Source organism: Clarias gariepinus, chromosome 11 (genome assembly GCF_024256425.1).
Source record: "Clarias gariepinus isolate MV-2021 ecotype Netherlands chromosome 11, CGAR_prim_01v2, whole genome shotgun sequence".
Lineage (NCBI taxonomy): Eukaryota > Metazoa > Chordata > Actinopteri > Siluriformes > Clariidae > Clarias > Clarias gariepinus.
Window position 1 is genome coordinate 31,656,943 of NC_071110.1, and position 19,551 is coordinate 31,676,493.

Sequence of the window (19,551 nt, forward strand, 5' to 3'; positions counted from 1 at the left end):
AAGAACCAGGTTTCATCTTTTCCTGGTTCTACTCTCGTTTTGTCTGGCAAACCTTTTGTTTTTCCAGATTTCGTGTTTCGGTAGGTTTTCATCCGTTCCTGCTTTTAATTTCTGTTTTACTATTTCTGTTTAGATGCTGTGTGTGTGTGTGTGTGTGTGTGGTAGCTGCAAATGTTTCTTACTGGACCAAAAAAACAACAAAAAAAATTCTCTCATGGACGCCCACGAGGAGTGTTCTACAAGTGGCGAGAGTGTCACCTTCATTCAGACTCTTTCTGTCACGTTTTTCTCCTCATTTCCTTTCGGTCAGACTCGGCTCTTCGTTTAGTGTCCATCAAGGTCGCCGCCAGTTTGGGCTGTTCGCGTTGCTCGCCGCCAGTTTGGGCTGTTCGCGGTGCTCGCCGCCAGTTTGGGCTGTTCGCGTTGCTCGCCGCCGGGCTCGGCTCTTCGTTTTGCTCGCCGCCGGGCTCGACTCTTCGTTTTGCTCGCCGCCGGGCTCGACTCTTTGTTTTTCTCTTGGTCAGGTTCTCGTTGTTGCCCCACTCTCTGGCTCTCTCTGTTCCATAACAAAAATGAGCATCAGATAAATATGTAAAGTGTATATAGAAAATATACTCAGCTCTGATCGTTCATATCAACCTTTATTTACAAAATCAGTATAATAGAAGGGCTGCAGAGTTTTTAACCCCAAAACTTACTCTGATCTGCTGGTTTTGCAAGTTACACACGTTTGCATTTTACGATTTTGTAAAAATGTACTTCTGTTTAATTTATAAAATAATCCTCAGCTCTACCACATGGTGAATATTGGATTATTTAGGAACAGAAGCAGGTCCGTGTGTATTAACAGTGCGTTTACCAGGAGGTATTCTGGGTTTTTTGTTTTGTTTTCTGGATATGTTTTTGGTTTGGTTCGGAGTTTCTCTAGAGGTTCTTCCGGCCCGAGTGTGAAAACGACCTCCCTGTCTGTTGAAACTGTGGGATTTCAGGTTGTTCAGGTCCACCTGCGTGTTTATTGCGGTCTTACCGAGGACCACACTGACGCTCGTAATCACAGAGTGTCTGGAAAATGGAAGCCGTACTGGATTTACCTGGAGCGACGTCACCTGAGTGTGTGTGTGTGTGTTTTTAAATTTTTTTTTTTTTATTTTTTTAACCTCATGGGGCTGCTGAACAGCAGGGCTAACGTCCTTTTCTTTGAAACGATCCTTGTCACCTGACCCTGATGTGGCGTCCTGCTATAGGTGTCTAGCAAATTGTTCATAAACACTAGGCTGAAATTTCCAGGAAGGTTTAATTACCATTTACACGCGAGTTGTGTTAAAATGCTGTTTAGTTAAAAATCTATTTAATGGCGAAACAGCAACTCATGAATCAGGTTCAGGGAACAAAAAGTCAAGGATCATCATTGTAGAACTGTATAATCTGCCAGAATTTAATATAAACACCACCTTTTTAATAAAATTTTTTTTGTGTATCATTTAATAAACACTAATTAAATAAAAAAAATTGGGGGGTCTATATGACAAAGAAAATGCATTAACTGATCGGTTGCTAGAGATTTATTTCTAGATTCAGTTACGTAAAGCAATTCTTTTAAAACTGCTGCTTAATTTTTACGTTTGCCTTTGAGGTGGTAATATGTCGCAGCTTACCTGTATTCCTACAGGTGGTGTAGCACGCCGTCCTGTGTATTAGGAGTAAATTACAAATACAAGTATCGTGATCGTATTGTAGCGGGTGGTCCTTGATGGATTCCCATCTCTATGAGTTGGCATTTTTTATTTTCTTTTTACTTTTTATTTGTTTGACAAATTTAACAGTATATTATGGAAGTGTTCAATCAGGTTCCTTGTTTGTAAGCGTTCCTGCTTATAAACATATTTTCATATCAGCGCTCTCTGCGTAGTTAGGGTAAAAAAAAAAATTTCTCAGAGTATTCATCGATCAGAGATGTTATAAATTACATTTAAGACGCTATTCCGCATGTAGCAGAATCGACAAATGCAGTTATTTAAAAGCGAATGTGTCTCAGTGCTCGCTGAAGTGAGCTGTTCTCACATGAGACCATTTTGAATGGTTTCTAACCAGAAACAAAATAACAAATTCAAAAGCAAAGTGACTAAACCGGAAAACAAAATAACAAAACCAAAAAAAAAAAACCCGAACCCGGGAACAAAAACAAAATTACAAATTCAAAAACAAAATTATAAAACCAGAAAAACAAAACGACAAATTCAGAAACTAAATGACGGAGCCGGAAACAAGATGACAAAACTGAAAACAAAACAACAAAACTGGAAAAAGAAAAATAACAAAGCTGGAAACAATAGATTTTTCACTTTGTTTTTGTTTTTTTGTTTTGCTATTTTTGTTATATCTTTGCACCTTTTATCTTCCTTCGTGCTCATTGTTTTAAGCTCACGCTCGCTGATGGTTGTTGAAGACTCTGTAGCACCGTATGATCGTCACATCGATAGTCGTATCGGCTGTTTCACAGCTGTACGAGTGTGTCGGTGTGTTCCGTCTACTTTCTTTTGATTCCAAAAGATCCCGCGTGCGGTCAAGTGATGATTTGTTTGCTTTTAGTATCACAGCACTTAAAGGAGAGGTTTGAAGCGGTACCGCAGCACCTCAGGGCTTTAGCGACGGAGCATTGAGTTCGTTCCCTTTCACCTATAATATGTGTTGTGTATTCTCTAGGTTGCGTAACTGTGCGTCCCACACACACACACACACACACACACACACACGCACACACCCTCACTCACGCATGAACACACATGCTGCATCTGAAAGTGAGCAGATTCTCAGGATTTCCGTTCAGGTGCTGAAAAAAAAATCCCTGCTGGTGTTTTTGTCTCAACATCTCATTCAGTGTTAAACACACTCTCTCACAATCCCAGTTTATAAGCGCTCGTTACGTCCCTAAGTAATGCTAATAACGTCTTAACACCTTGCGTAACAGCTAGCGGTTGCCGTCATGCCCGGATCTTCGCGCGCAAGCAGACAGAGACGTCACGGACTCGTTCGGACCGTCTAATCAGTGACGGCGCTATCCAGCTCCTCTTATCTGTGCAGTTAAATTTATTGCAGCACGATAAGCCAAAACTGCACCAGAATCCCAGAGTGACCCGGGAAACCTGTGGAAGGGCGCTGGTTTGTTTGTTTGTTTGTTTATCTATTTATTTATTTATTTTTTCCCCTTTCCTTCCACACTGCTCATCTTTGTCCTTGGTAGAGAGACAGATCATATCAAAAGAAGTAACGAGTAAAAATATTTCGTGTGTTTACTCGAATCAGGTCACGTGACTCCAGTTTCAAACGGCGAACGTCCAGAGTTCACAGCGGCAGAAATGAGGGGCACGCTTTTTCGCAGAAGGGCGCAAGTTTGAATTCTGTCGCCGCAGCTGTCTGTAACGGGGAAACTTAAGCCCTTTTCTGGATAAGAGCATCTGCAAAATACCTAAATATAAATGTGTCCCTGAGTCCACGCAGGCAGAAGTGGGTGGATGGTTCTTTCCTCCAAGTACGTCTCCGCCCGCCTTCACCTGCTGACCAGTTGTAAGAAAAGATATCGGATATGACGTGATCTTTAAGTTCCTGATCCATCGCCAAGAAAGGAGACTGCGTCCCTGACCCGTCCCTGACCCGATGCAGCAGAGATTCGCGAGTGGACTCTAAACCGACGCCGGTCGTCTACGTGATCCAGTTTAAGCGCTGACCATGACGTCATCATTCTTTATAAAAGAACGTAACACACCCTGACCTGTAAAGTGTGACGCGTCTGGGGCAGAGACGATCGGATGTGTAGCGTCTCAAAACTAAAACATTTGTCCATTGTCCGTAAAACGATGTCAGAAATTTAGGAAATTTTCAATTGTAAAAAACAATAACCTTTGAGTACTGAAAATGTTGTTTCCTCCAGTTTCTTTCTCAGTGCTCCGTTGCTGGAGGGTGCCAATACTTTTTGGAGCTGACTGGATAGTTGTGGCACGTTGTTAGAGATGTTAAAGAGAGCTGCATATAGAAAACTGCAGTAGCGCTTGTGGGAGTGTGGGACTAACAGGATTAAACACACACACACACACACACACACACACACACACACACACACACACACACACACACACACAGAGTACAGCACCTGTTACAGCATGAACATCAGCTTCATTCTGTGACCTGTCAGCAGGTCTGCACTCGCGGCTCTGACTTCACACGCGCGTGAATAACACACTGGAAACTGGGTATGTCATCACAGGCTCCGGACACACACACACACACACACACACATAACAGGAGTGTATGGTTTTATGGGATGGGTTTTTGCATAACGCTGCTTTTTTCATTTCACACACACACACACACACACACACACACACACACACACACACACACACACACACTCACTCTCTCTCTCTCTGTGTATGTGTGTATATGTGTGTCACAGATACACTACTAATTATGCGCCCTCGCCCCCTTACACTCGCTCATCATGCGTCTCCGTCAGCTGCTGGTCCTCTGAACATTCTGACGAGACGTCATCATAGACACGCAGTTCCGCAGAATACGGAACACACACACACACACTTGTTGTTTATTCCGACAGTCTGTTATCACACATTTATAGTGACATAAATGCTTGGACACGAACACCCATGACAGTCCCGGGGAAGCCTGTGTATATATATGTCTCTATGTGTGTGTGTGTGTGTGTGTGTGTGTGTGTCGCCTACATGCACCATCAGGGGCGTTCGACTGCTAGCATGTCCAGATGGTACTACCCTGTGTGTGTGTGTGTGTGTGTGTGTGTGTGTGCGCGCTGCCCACTTGCATTGCATTTACACAATGTTTTTAAAAGAGCTCCGCTCACTTGGCACTCGTATCGAAAACCATCATAATAATCATAAATATAGCCGTGAGCAGCGATTAAGGGGCCAAGCACGTTTCACTCCTGCCACTTTAACGAGACAGAGACAGACCGGGAGGCACCATGGACGTCGGTGCTCGTTCCCAGGATGAGTGTTTTTGAGTTGGTTCGACGGAAAAAGAGGCGAAAAAAAATAATTCAGCCGAGTCACGTTTTTTCGATGTTGTGCCGCGTGGTTATAACTTCCAAATGTATGTCTAACTTTGCCTCATCCACTGTAATAATAATTATATTAATGATCTATATGTAGACTCTGTTTAAATTGTGACGACACGTGTTGACGTACTAGATGTAAAGGTGTTGATGGATAGATCTTTTAAATGTTAATGCGCACAGAACTTTCTTTCATTTTTGGCTTTGATGCAGCGCGCTATGTGCTTCAGTACTACAAGTGGCTCTGAACCTCCTCACCATGACGCAGGGAACAGTTCTGGGAGCAGCTCCTAGATTCACAGAATTGTCTACATCTAATTCTGGTTCTAGAGCTGTTCTCAGAACTGTATGTTTGGACAAATTTTAGAATTGGATGTGGAAAATCCAGTTCGAGTTTGTCCAGACAGTTCTGAGAACAGCTTTAGAATCAAAGGCTGTAAAACTTGAACCAGTTCTGAAATTCTCCGAACTATTTTTGTTAGTGCATCAATTACTTCCTGTTCTAGCATTTGTTCAATCAGAAACAGTTCTGAGCACAGTTCTAGAATCAGGGCCTGTTAGACTGAACCATTTCATTGCGTCTATAAACTTTTTTTTTTTTTTAAGATTTTTTTTGTGGATTTCCCACTTGTGATTGTAGAATTTGTCCAAACAAGATACAGTCTAGAGAACAGCTCTAGCTAGAATCAGTGTTCATATGATTGAACCAGTTCTACGATTTTAAAACTGTTCTCAGGACTGTGCATTTTGTCTCCCAGTTTTGAGAGCAGTTCTAGAATCAGCGCCTATTCGACTGAATCCGTTCCGTCAACGGAAATACTGTAGTAGACGGCATGGCGTTAAAAAAGGAAAGAAAGAACAAACTTTAGAACCGCAAGTCTACAAAAAGTCTCTACTGACTAAAAACAGTTCTGAAAACAGATTAGACTCTCTGAGCTGGTTTAGGCTTATGGGCCCAGATTCTGGAATCGCTTCGAGAACAGTTCTGAGAACAGTTCTAGAATTGCAGAACCAGTTCATTTTAATAGACTCTGATTTTACAACTGTTCTTGAAACTATTTGTTTGGACAAATTCTGAAAAACAGGAAGTCGTTGTCACAGGAACACAGCAGTTTAGAATCTCGGAATTGGTGCGATCTTATGGGCTCTGATTTTAGAGCTATTCTTAGAACTGGGTTTTGTTTGGACAAACTTTAGAACTGGAATTGGGAAATGCACAAAGAAAATTCTGAGGCGCTGATTCTAAAACTTGGGTGCACTAAGAGAATTAGTACTAGGAACAGAACACTAAGAACTGCAGAACTTTTACCATAACATGGTTGGATTATAAAACTGTCCTTGGAACAGTTCTGTTTGGACAAATTCTAGTCCTGTGATTCTGAGCTGTTTTCCCCGAATCATTTCTATTCATGTATCTCCCACTTCTGGTTGTAAAGTTTGAGGAATTTAAAATATTTTCCGTAAAAAACTTTGAGTAAATCCTGAAGCGTTACTGCCTGATGTTAAAGTTAGTCACTGAAAAAAAGAAAACCAAAAAAAACTAAGAATCTGATCGGGACCTGCTTATAAATTCCAGCTGCAGCGACGCGTATCAGGTCGGAGGATGTAAACGTCAATTGGAAAGCGTCATGTCTGTAGCCTTAAGAGCAACGAAAACAAACTGTGTTGGATCTCGTAAACGTGCGTTTCCTTTCAGCTTGTTTTTGTTTCCTACACAGACCTTTAATAGCCTCATCTGAGGAGAGCAACAAAACAATCTCCTCCGGTGCAGCTTATCTTCCTGAGTAAGATACCGGCCGCGGATAGATTCGCTTGAAAAACACGCAGAAAGTGGAAACGTGATCTATCAAGCCTAATAAGAGTTAGAGCAACGTCCGTAAAATCTAAAACTTGAGTTGGTTACTAGCAAGTCCAGCTAGCTATGTTTATCCCCCCCAAAAAACAACATACCGTCGCTAATCAGGCACGTACGGATTGAGGGAACAGTCCTGATGGAAAATAACACGGATCGTCACGCCAGCTGAACTTTCACGTTCATTTTGAAAGTAAATTAGGTTTCCTTGGCAGCGGTTTGGGCGTGCCCTATTGTTTAACGTCGTGAACAGGAACACGGCAGCATTACGGAAAAACGCCGATACCCGATCTCACAGTTCTTATGCCGGGAATCAAACATTCTTTTATGTTCTTTTACTTTTCTTTTTTTCCCCCCTCTCTATCGCACATTCCATCTGCAGCATGTGCTATACTAATGTGTTTGTGTCCAGATGTTGGTCCCTGGAGCTGTGTGATGATATCAGCACCGCTGCTGGACACGTGCCAGCCCAATAGCTCGCATCGGAGCGGCTGAAATCTCTGAGCGCTTCAGTCGGACGCTAGCTAAAGACGCCGTAAATTGCATTTACCTTGGGGTTTTTACATGCGTGGACTGAGATATCGGCTATGTTTACGTATAATGTATAGAAAGACACCTGATTAACCTCCCTCTCTCTCTCTCTCTCTGTCTCTCTCTCTCTCTCTCTCTCTCTCTCTCTCTCTCTCCCTCCCTGTCTCAGGTGGCGATTAAAATCGTGGATAAGACGCAGCTGGATGACGACAACCTGAAGAAGATATTCAGGGAGGTGCAGATCATGAAGATGCTGCGACACCCGCACATAATTCGCCTCTACCAGGTCCCGCCCCCTTCCTAATCTCTCATCCCATTGGTCCATCAGTCAGTCTTTTTCCACACTAAGTAGTAACGCTAAAATGTGTTTAATACAAAGGAAAGAAAAACTAAATTCAGTGAGAGAGTGCACATAGATCAAGTTCGATGTTCAACAGGTTAAACTCTGTGTGTTTTTTTCTTCTCTCCAGGTGATGGAGACAGAGAGGATGATTTATTTAGTAACAGAGTACGCCAGCGGCGGTGAGATTTTCGGTGAGCGTTTAAGTCTCCGGTCTCTGAGGCTGCATCCCAAACGGCGTGCTAGTGTGTTAAATATTGTAGATATCTTGTAGAAGTGGTTTGGGACACAGCCAGAAGACACAGGCTGATAAATGCTTAGCTAGGTGGCTAACACCGGCGAGTCTGCATGAGCTTCGAGGCATTGAAGATGTTCTTGTGGTGTGTGTGTGTGAACAGATCACTTAGTGGCTCATGGGCGCATGGCGGAGAAAGACGCACGGCGAAAGTTTAAACAGATCGTGGCGGCTGTCCACTTCTGTCACTGCAGAAACATCGTCCACAGAGACCTGAAGGCCGAGAACCTGCTGCTGGACCACAACCTCAACATCAAGATCGCAGGTCAGAGAGATGAGGGCCGGAGCAGTGGTGGTGGGGAAATAGGGGTGGAGAGATCAAACTTAAAATTTAGGTTAGAGATGAATAGGGCTGAGAAATGGGCGGAGCAACAAGTAATGGAGAGGAGATGTGGATGAGCTACAAGGAGTGGAGTGGTAAAGGGCGAGGGCGGAGCAACGAAGAATTGGAGATTGAGGGCGGAGCATGGAGTAGTGGGGAGTTAAAGGGAGGAGTAGAGAGGTGAAGGGGTGGAGCAACAAAGAGTTCAGAGTTGATGAAAGAGCAAAGAGGGGCGAGTTAAGGGTGGAGCAAGGAGGAGTGGAAAGGTGAAGGGGTGGAGCAAAATAGTAATGGGAATTACAGAGACTCTGGGAGGAGCAACAAGGAGTGGCTAGATGAGGTGGGTGGAGCAACAAGGAGTGGAGAGATGAGGGGCAGAGCAACAAGAAGTGGAGAGATGAGGTGGGTGGAGCAACAAGGAGTGGAAAGATAAGGGGGCGGGGCAACAAGGAGTGGAGAGATGAGTGGGCGGAGACCATAACCTCAACATTCAGGTGGCTGGCTCGACTGACAAGACAAATAGGAAAGACAGACACATGGGCAAAGACAGACAGATCTACATAGAGAGAGCGAGAGAGACACACACACGCTGATGAGAGAGAGAGAGATGGGTGTAAAAACAGAAAGGAACCTTTATGACCTTTAGGATGAATGAAAAAAGAAACAAGTACACAAGTAGGTGTAAACATCTCTCTTTCTCTCTCTGTCTTTCTGTCTCTCTGTCTAGACTTTGGTTTCAGTAATCGGTTCTCTCGAGGGCAGCTGTTGAAGACGTGGTGTGGAAGTCCTCCATACGCCGCTCCTGAACTGTTTGAAGGCAAAGAATACGATGGTCCCAAAGTGGACATCTGGGTAACTCTCTCTCTTTCTCTCTCTCTCTTACACACACACACACACACACACACACCAACCAACCAACCAACCAACCAACCAACCAACCAACAGTTAGGCATCAAGGCATTTGTGTATGTTAGTAGCTTGGTTTTGATTGATCATCTAACTGAACATTGTGTGTGTGTGTGTGTGTGTGTGTGTGTGTGTGTGCACACAGAGCTTAGGTGTGGTGTTGTATGTGCTTGTGTGCGGCGCGCTCCCGTTTGACGGCAGCACCCTGCAGAACCTCCGTGCCCGTGTTCTCAGCGGCAAGTTCCGCATCCCGTTCTTCATGTCCACAGGTACGAGTCGCCTTTCAGGTCTAAAATTCACCATTTAAATAAAGTCATGAAGTTGAAAAGGCTTTTCTTATTAATTTACTGACCCGTCTGAGGTGAATGTTGATGTTCCACACAATTTTGTTTCATTTTTATTGAGACTCTTATGTTGACCTGTTAAACTCCTCTAGAAGCTAGCTAGGTTAAAGTTGACATACAGAGACTTATCATTAGGCTCGAGTACTGAGACCCGGTGCCAGTATGGCGTCGGTACCTATATAACCAGTACGTACTGGAACCGAATCAGAGCGCAGATTTCAGTGCTTCATGTTGGTGTCACTGCACATAAAAATTATTTATTTGACTCAAGTGCCTTAATGAATGAGTATTACCAAGCTAAAATATTTTTTTATAGCATTTTGCTAAAAAATCTGAGGTTAGCATTGATGCTAAAATATTTTGTTGATTTAAAAATATTTTTTAAATAATTTTTTTATAGCATTTTATTATAAAAACTGAGGTAAACCCACAGGTTTCGTTAATTTCTTTTGTCCATTTGTCTTAAATAACTGTATGGCTTTAAGTCATTTTCCAAAACTTTTATTTTTAATCTTTAATAAGAAAGTTTCTTTTAGCAATTTATTAATATATCTGAAATTAAATGCTGATTTCCCTAACATTTTCGTTTAATTTCCTTCATTTGTTTTAATAACAGCTAGCACTTTTTTCCCATTTTTTTTTTTTTTTTTGAGAAGTAACCATGAATCTGTCCCTTAATTAATCCTAATGTCTTATTGATTAAGTGCGGTCAGGCAAAATTAGTTATTTTGGTAATATTGAATATGCTTTTCATGGCATTTTGCTGAATAACATGAGAGAACCATTGATACTCCGGACGCCTTTGTGTCATCTCCCCTCCCACTCGTTTACATTGTCCTATACTGAACAAAAATATAAACGCAACACTTTTGTTTTTGCTCCCATTTTTAATGAGATGAACTCAAAGATCTGAAACGTTTTCTACATAAACAAAATAACCATATCTCTCAAATATTATTCACTAATCTGTCAAAATCCGTTACGATGAAGAACTGGAGTCAAGTCGAGACCCCAATGAGGACGACGAGTATGCAGATGAGCTTCCCTGAGACTGTTTCTGACAGTTTGTGCAGAAATCCTTTGGTTATGCAATCCGATTGTTTCAGCAGCTGTCCGAGTGGCTGGTCTCAGACGATCATGGAGGTGAACATACTGGATGTGGAGGTCCTGGGCTGGTGTGGTTACACGTGGTCTGCGGTTGTGAGGCCGGTTGGATGTACTGCCAAATTCTCTGAAACACCTTTGGAGACGGCTTATGGTAGAGAAATGAACATTCAATTCACGAGCAACAGCTCTGGTGGACATTCCTGCTGTCAGCATGCCAAGTGCACGCTCCCTCAAAACTTGCGACATCTGTGGCATTGTGCTGTGTGATTCAACTGAACCTTTTAAAGTGGCCTTTTACAGGTGGCCAGTCTAAGGCACACCTGTGCAATAATCATGCTGTCTAATCAGCATCTTGATGTGGCACACCTGTGAGGTGGGATGGACTATCTCGGCAAAGGAGAAGTGCTCACTATCACAGATTTTGACAGATTTGTGAACAATATTTGAAAGATATGGTTATTTTGTGTTTGTAGAAAATGTTTCAGATCTTTGAGCTCATCTTATAAAAAAATGGGAGCAAAAACAAAAGTGTTGCGTTTATATTTTTGTTCAGTATAAATAATTGAATGGCTAGAAAATCTGGTTATTTTGTTGATGTGGAGTATTTTCTCAGGGTTTTACTGTCAAATCTGAGGTAAACCTACACATTCCTCTCGTCCTTCTGTCTTTGCATTCTTCTTAAATGGCTAAGTTTCAGGTTGTTAATGTTGAAGTTTTTGGCAATATTGGGATTTGTTATGAACATGACTGTGGAAAATGTTAATTTTCCAGAAAGTTCTCTCTCTCACTGTTGTATTCAAATTACTGGAGGGCTACGTGTCATCTTGAAAAAGAGTGATTTGAAGGTGGTTACTCTTAGGAGTGTACAACACATCTTGGGGAAATGTTAGTATTGCCTTATGGTCTCTCCCCCCCCCCACCTCTTCCCGTAGAAACTGTTTTGCTCATGTATATCTTTATTACAGAATTGAGAAAAAAGAGAGAAAAACAGGCTAGTCAGAAAGTCTGGTTTATGTTAATGCCTTTAAAAGCTCCGACTTGTAATTACGACCTTCGGTTACCTCGTCTGTGGACCGTAAAGTTCAACATTCAACATTTACGGGAACCCAATGCTGATTTCATCGCGGCTCTTAAAAATCCAACCTTTTTTTTGTTTTGTTTTAAAGAAAAAAAAATGTTTCAAGAAGGAGGAAGTGCTAATTTAGCAGATTTAAATATTTTTTTAAATAAAATGCTTGCTGACTCACCTGGCTACAAAGGTTTTACTCCATGGATTGCATGCTGTTCTTTTTATTTTTTGTGTATGTGTTTTGATTAGAAGAATTATTTGGTTTATATGCAGTATTAGCTGTAAATGGATTTAGGAAAAAATATTTTTGCAACAGTTTTTCTTTTATTTTTTTTGTTTCCACAATATCAATAGCCTCATCATAATTGCTAATCCAGCTGCGACTTAGATGTCTCTGAAATGTATGTGTGTGTGTGTGTGTGTGTGTGTGTGTGTGTGTGTGTGTGTGTGTGTGTGTGACCCAGACTGCGAGTATCTAATCAGACATATGTTGGTATTGGAGCCGAGCCGCAGACTCACCATGGAGCAGATCTGCAAGAACAAGTGGATGAGACAGGGAGACCCAGACCCCGACTTTGACAGGGTGAGGCACACACACTCACACACAGACTTAAATTTCATAGCTAATATTTAGCATTATTTTCCATGTTTATGTGCTCCAGGACAACGTGTGTGACCACACCAATGTTTTTCTATGTTCTCTAAATGAGTAGATTGCTCAGTGTATAGTGCGACATTTAATTATGGAAAAATAACTGCCTGTTTGAAATTAACTAGTATTATTTAAATACTTTTAGTACACAGAGAAAGTATAAGTTTTACACATTAATTGGCAATTTGTTAAAAATTACTAGTGGGAATGTTTATTTTATGTACAGTTGATGTTGGAAGTTTACACAGACCTCAGCCATTAAAGGTTTTTCCACAATACCTGATATTTAATTTGAGTAAACATTTCCTGACTTCCTCGAGAATCACTACTTTATTTCAAGAATGCGAAATGACAGAATAATAGTAGATGGTTTGTTTCAGCTTTTCTTTCTTTTATCACAGTGGGTCAAAAGTTTAAATACACTTGCGTAGTATCTGCTCATATTGCTTTGAATTGGTTTAATTTTGTGTGGCGTCAAACGTTTCGCGTAGCCTTCCACAAGCTTCTTAACAATAATTGGCTGAAACTTTAGCTCGTTGCCCCTGAAGGAACTGGTGTAACCGAGTTTGTAACTGATGTGTTGGCTCACCCAAACTTTTTTTTTTTTTTTTTTTTTTTTTTAGTTCTCCCCACAATTTTTTTTGTTGGATTGAGGTCAGAGCCTCTCCACTACCTTAGCTTAAACATTTCCTGTCTGTTGCATTGTGGTGTTGCTTCACTATATCCCACATAATCTTCCTTCCTCATGATGCCATCTGTTTTGTGCAAAGACACAATCACCCCACGACGTGATGCTGCCACCCCCGTGCTTCACTGTTGTGAGGGATGTTGCTCTCTGGCTTGTTCTTAGGCACCAAAAGAGAATTTTCTCTAAAAAGTAAGATCCTTGTCTTCATGTGCAGTTGTAAACCATAGTCTGGTGTTTTTTTTTCTTTTGTTTTTGGAGAAGTGGTTTCTTTCCTGCTAAGCAGCTTCTCAGGGTACGTAGATATCCGTCTCATTTTTGTGTGATATAGATACTTTTGTACCCGTTTTATCCAGTGTTTTCACAAGGTCTTTTGCTGTAGTTCTGGGATTAGTTTTATACTTTTCATACCAAAGTGTGGGATGAACCAGGCTTTTTCCTATGATGGCAAAAAAAGAGGTACCTAGTAGGGCTGGGCGATAAAACGATAACGATATGTATCACGATAGACATGTGATCGATATCAATAAAAAAATGTGTTCGATAAAACGTTCGATAATTTTTATTCTTTGTCGGAAAAAAACAGATGTCACAACCGGCACTAGAACCCTGAAGTAGTACGGTCGCGATTCAGGAAGTATAAAAGGAGACAAGATGGCACTTCACATCGCTCAGTCATTGAGTCTGCCCATGACGTTTCCTCCACTTCGCCGGATCTTATGTGTTTTTGTTTCCAATTCCTGATTGAGTGTGTGTTGCTAGAACGCGGTGTTAGCTTCTCCGCTTTATTTTGTCGTTTCTCGCGGCAGCGCAACAGCCCGTTAATTCATGCCCATGCAGCGATGAGAAAGACAAACGAGTCGATGCATGTCCATTCTTTTATTTTCTGCGTTGTCAGGCGATATTACGGTGGATTCCGTACTTAAATCAAACCAAAAACTACTAAAAGAAAACCGATTCAGGCTCTATATTCCAGCTCATCTCACATTTCCGCGTTCACGCACATTGGACTGCATTACCCACAAAGCATTGCTCGCACTGGACTACACTCCCGTAAACAGCTGTCGTAAAATCAACCTCTCTCCCACAACAACGGGTGTAATTGTGTAAATTCTTGCTCTCGGCGTGAGAGAGTTCTTACAATGACGCGCGTGGTTATCCTGCCTGTTCGCGCTATTTCCGCATTTGGATTTACCGTCCACGCTACAAGGGCTAACTGCTAGTCTTCTGGTCCGCTTCCGGTTGCCCGTGACAGTTGCATTAACAAAGGCACTCGCTCTCTGGTAACCTAGCAACGTAGTGAGTGATACACTGTCAATCATGTAACAGTATCACGTCTGGTTGCGCCATGTCGTTGTCTCATGCTGGTCTGCTGGATTCCTCTTCAAAAGCAGAAAATGCACTTTGCACTATTTTATTATACTTTATTAAGCATTTCTTACATTTTCTTTCATTTTGCACCTTAAATGTTAAGAGATAATTAAGTGTTCATTGTGACTTTAGACTTATGTTTACATTTTAATTATTTGAGTTTTCCATGGTTATTGACATTTCTGTCTTAATAACTGAGGGGACTATGATCACAGGAAGGTTAAGTTTAAATCAAAATGTTTAAATGTAATATATTTTTCTCCTGGTCCCTATTTTAAATGGGTCATAAAAATATCAATAATTATTGATATCGACCGATATGAAACACTGATATCGTGATACAGTTTTCAGCCATATTGCTCAGCCCTAGTACCTAGTTTAAAGGTAGGCCTTAAAATACACCCACAGGTACACCTCAGATTGACTCGAATTATGTCGGTTCGCCAATTAGAGGCTTCTAAAGCTCTAAAGTTCTGGAATTTTCCAAGCTGATCGTATGTAAACTTCTGACCTGCTGGAATAGTGATAAAGTGAATTATAAGTGAACTTATCTATCTGTAAAATATTGTTGAAACAATTAAAATCCACATCCTAAAAGACATTCAAATGACTTTAACCTCAACTTCCGACTTCAACTGTACACGTGTTGTATACTGTTATGTTTGAACAGCGAGATTCATATTGTTCGGGTGTGTGTTAGTTGATAGCTGAGTGTGAGCAGGTGAAGACGGAGAGGGAGACAGAGCTGATAAACGAGCAGGTTCTCATGGCCATGTCCAACATGGGACTGGACCGAGAGCGCACTTTACAGGTAAACACACAGAAGTACTAGAAATCATTACAGACCAGAATGTGGAATTTTCTTTATAATTTTGTTGTATGTTTAAAATGAAAACTAAGCCAATTTTTAACACCAAAAGTTTCATAGAAAGTTTTAAATCCTTTATCCAAACCTGGTTGAAGTTGCAGGTTGAAAGTTCTTTCTAAATGGTAAATTCTTTCTAAATCTCTGCATGTGCTTTATATTTTCGTTCTTATTATTATATAAATATTTTGTTGTGTAACCAGTAGTTCATCTTCTTACAGCTTCTTAGACACTCTTTTCTTTTTTTCTTTTTTCCCCTCTTTCTCTCTTGTCTGTGTCATTTAGTCACTGCACACGGACGCATACGATCACTACAGCGCCATCTACAGTCTGCTGTTGGACAGACTCAAGAGGCACAAAACCCTGCCTGTGGCTCCGCCCGCCACCCCTTGCCCCATTGGCTACCCCCTCAACACCGTGCAGGTGTGACATCAGTACTGACGGAGAGTTTCAAGTGCCCGTCTTTATGAATGTTCATTTTCACAAGGTCGCCTCATAAATATTCGGATTAATCCTCTTGACATGAATATTTATGACGCCCTCAAAGGGGCTTTTGATCTCAGCATCTTGTGTCGCGCAACAGGGCAGTCTCATCGTTCTGAGAACCGAGATGAAGTGACTTCAGAGTAGTTTTGTCTTAAATGTGCTTTTTTTTCCCTTACAGGATCAAGCTAACGCTGTTAGCATGACCGTGCCTCACGTCCAGCTCATAAATCCCGAGAACCAGATCGTGGAGGTGAGTGTATGTCGCTGCACATGAAACCTTCTCCTCCATCTTGCTTTGCACTTACTTTGACTAACGTGTGTGTGTGTGTGTGTGTGTGTGTGTGTGTGTGTGTGTGTGTGCAGCCTGAAGGGACAATGGCATTGGACAGTGATGAAGGGGAGGAGCCAAGTCCAGAGGCAATGGCCCGATATCTGTCCATGAGACGCCACACTGTCGGTGTACCAGATCCCAGGTATACACACACACACTGAACATGTCACATGACTTTTAATTTATCTGTATATCTAAATAAAACTTTTTTTTTTTTTTTAAGTAAAAGCTTTGAAGGTATTGAATATTTCTTATTAGAAGGACTGTGAATTTTTGTAATTTTATATACACGTTTTTTTTTTAAGTATGTATAAACCTTTTTGTTTTCTGTATGTCTAACCGAAAGTTTCTGTAGTAAATTATAAATTTTTTTATTGCACGTTTCCTAATTACGAGGGGTGTTCGGGTCAAGCCAGAAATTTCTGGTAAATAAAAGCAGGAAAAGTGATTGACATTTACAAAATCCTAAAGCACAACAAAATCCTAAAGCACAACAAAATCCTAAAGCACAGTATGTTGATGGCTCTTATCTGTTTCAATAAACCAGTCCAGGGGCACGATGATAGAAAATATCTGTCCTGTAAAGCTGTTTTGATGGTGAATAATCCTAATTTCAGAAAATCCTCAACAAAACAGAGTTCACAGTGGAATACAGCTTTGAGACTAAATGATATCCTGGATTTCCCTCGCGATTTAAGGGCGCAGGGACAACACTGTTGACATTAGTGAGATCAATTTGCCACTGTTGGGCCCTTGAGCAAGGCCCTTAACCCTCAACTGCTTAGATGTGTAATAAGATAAAAAAAAAAATGTAAGTCGCTCTGAATAAGTGCGTCTGCCAAATGCCTAAATGTAAATTTCCTTGGCCGCTGTTACAGTTTTTGGCCACATGATGGCGGTGTGGGGAAAGGGGACAGAGATTTAGTCAAGTGGATTGGTATGCTTTACATTGTATATTCATGTCGAAGGCGTAAAAGACTCACTTTGTCTGACTTAAGAACAAATCTGTCTTACGAACGTGCGCCTGAAACAGAACGTGTTTGTAAGTCTGGGACTACCTGTATTGATCTTCATTTATATATTATTAATTATTCATTACATTCATTACAAATTTTTTTGTTAGTTTTTAGTGTATGTTTGTTTATTTACTGTTTGAATCAAAATGTTTTTACATATTGATGACAGACGTTAAAAACACACGTCCTTGGATAAGTGAATAGAAATGAATGTGTGTGTGTATGTGTGTCGCAGGACTGAAATGATGCAGGAGGAGCTAAAGTTGCCACCAGGGTTCGTGCGCGCCCCTCCTCAGGCTCCATTCCCCCAACTGCCCCCCACCATCACACACATACCTACCTTCATGCCAACCCAAAGCCTGCAGCCCACACAGCAGCTCGAGTACAAGGTAACAACACCTGTGTGTGTGTGTGTGTGTGTGTGTGTGTCTGCCTGCAACCTGTTTTAACCATTTAAGTTGGCCAAATGTTTTTTTTTTTCTTTTCCTTACCTGCTTCATTTTTTTCTGTGTTTGTTTGTGTTTGTTTGTGTTTGTTTGTGTGTGTGTGTGTGTGTGTGTGTGTTTGTGTGTGTGTGTAGGAGCAGTCCCTCCTTCAGCCCCCGACCCTGCAGCTGTTAAACGGGATGGGTCCGCTGGGTCGCAGGGCCTCGGACGGAGGAGCGAACATCCAGCTTCACGCGCAGCAGATGCTGAAAAGGCCGCGCGGCCAGTCGCCCCTCGTCACCAGCCCTGTGAGTGTGTGTGTGTGCGTGTGCGGGCGTGTATGTGCGTGTGTGTACATTTGTTACCTTAAATACACAACCCACAAATTTTAACCTGCTGCCACCAATTGTTTTTTGCCCATCACATCCTAATAAGATATTAAAATGATTTTACTTAATACATATTTATCAAGTCCGGCTCATAAATATTCCTGAGGAGAGAAACATCAAAAGTGCGCACCTGCTCAATATTAGCGCACACGTTACGATTTGTCCTCAACATTCAGATTCAGAATTTTTGCAAGTAATTAGGAATCCACATGTAAAGCATATAAATAAAACAAGTAAACTAACAAAACAAAACACACATTCATATTGGAAATGTTTGTCACATTATGCAGATGATTTTAATAAAAGAATACATTTTAAGCATTTGCCACAGACAGCAAATTTCCTGTGGGGGACGCTGTTGGCATCTTGTCAGATAAATGTTGTTTATTAATGTTTATTTCTTTAGCATCCGATTACAGCCGTCGCTCCTGTGGATGAGGAGGGGTCAGACGGAGAGCCAGACCCAGAGGCAGTGCAGAGGTGAGCTCTTTCTCTCTGTGTGTGTGTGTGTGTGTGTGTGTGTGTGTGTGTGTGTGTGTGTGCGTGTAAGAGAGAGGTGATGGGCTTCTGCTCCAGGTCTCTTCCTGCGAATCTGCTCGTTGGGACACGATTCAATAAAGTTACACATATCGATTTAAGTAGGTTTGGGTAAATATAATCTTAATTTTCTTATGAAATATATATTTTGGAATCAAAATAGTTGAACGTTTATTATAATTTATTGTAACTTTTGTCTGAAAATTTTCTATAGTTAAGAGAGGAATTTATTGTATACAGTGCCATGGAAACCTTTTTTTTTTTGCATATTTGTCTCACTTAAATGATTTTTAAACAAATATTTTAAATTTAATTAAAACAACCTGATCATTTAAATGAAATAGACACTTCTGTTGAATTGTGATTTCTTGATTCAGCCGGTCTGACAGTAATCAGTGTGGCAAGTAAAATCTAACTCAAATTTTCAACAATCACAGTTCATTTAAGATTTAGCAAGGGGAGGGCAATTACTTTTTCACATAGGGCCAGATAGGTTAGAATAGCTTTTTCCCCCACTTAATTTGACAAATGAATAAATGTAAAAAACATTTAAAAATGGTACCAATAAAATGCTAAAATTTATTTTTTTATAATTAAAACTGCTTTTTGTATTTACTCAGATTAACTTTGTCTGATATTAAAGTTTGTTTGGTCTGAATCATTTAAGCGTTACAAATATGCAAAAAAATACACAGTCGGAAAAGGGTGAAAATACTATTTCCTTGCAAATTAATCAGTTATATATAATAAATCAGCTAACTAATTAGTTATCTTTGTCGGTAAATTCAACATTTTTTTAGATTTATGAATCTTTCAAATTTAGTTTTTTTTTAATTATAAAATTTTTTTTTTTTATAATGGTCAGTCAATTCAGGTTAATTTTAGATTTAGATTCTTTTTTTTGTTTGTTTTAATGAAATGTAATTTGCTGTAATTTAAATTATA

At 40.8% G+C, this 19,551-nt stretch overlaps 1 protein-coding gene across 2 annotated transcripts in view; it reads left to right on the forward strand.

Moving 5' to 3' along the window:
• sik3 (SIK family kinase 3) overlaps positions 1-19,551 on the forward strand; it is a 30,516-nt gene that overhangs the window by 1,754 nt on the left and 9,211 nt on the right. For both annotated transcript variants that reach the window (XM_053507180.1, XM_053507179.1), the window contains exons 2-14: positions 7,636-7,752; positions 7,937-8,000; positions 8,205-8,366; positions 9,151-9,275; positions 9,475-9,598; positions 12,314-12,432; positions 15,258-15,368; positions 15,708-15,845; positions 16,087-16,158; positions 16,272-16,381; positions 17,491-17,644; positions 17,836-17,988; positions 18,476-18,549. In XM_053507180.1, the coding sequence (XP_053363155.1) occupies positions 7,636-7,752; positions 7,937-8,000; positions 8,205-8,366; positions 9,151-9,275; positions 9,475-9,598; positions 12,314-12,432; positions 15,258-15,368; positions 15,708-15,845; positions 16,087-16,158; positions 16,272-16,381; positions 17,491-17,644; positions 17,836-17,988; positions 18,476-18,549 (1,523 nt within the window). The remainder of the gene's footprint in view (positions 1-7,635; positions 7,753-7,936; positions 8,001-8,204; positions 8,367-9,150; positions 9,276-9,474; positions 9,599-12,313; positions 12,433-15,257; positions 15,369-15,707; positions 15,846-16,086; positions 16,159-16,271; positions 16,382-17,490; positions 17,645-17,835; positions 17,989-18,475; positions 18,550-19,551) is intronic.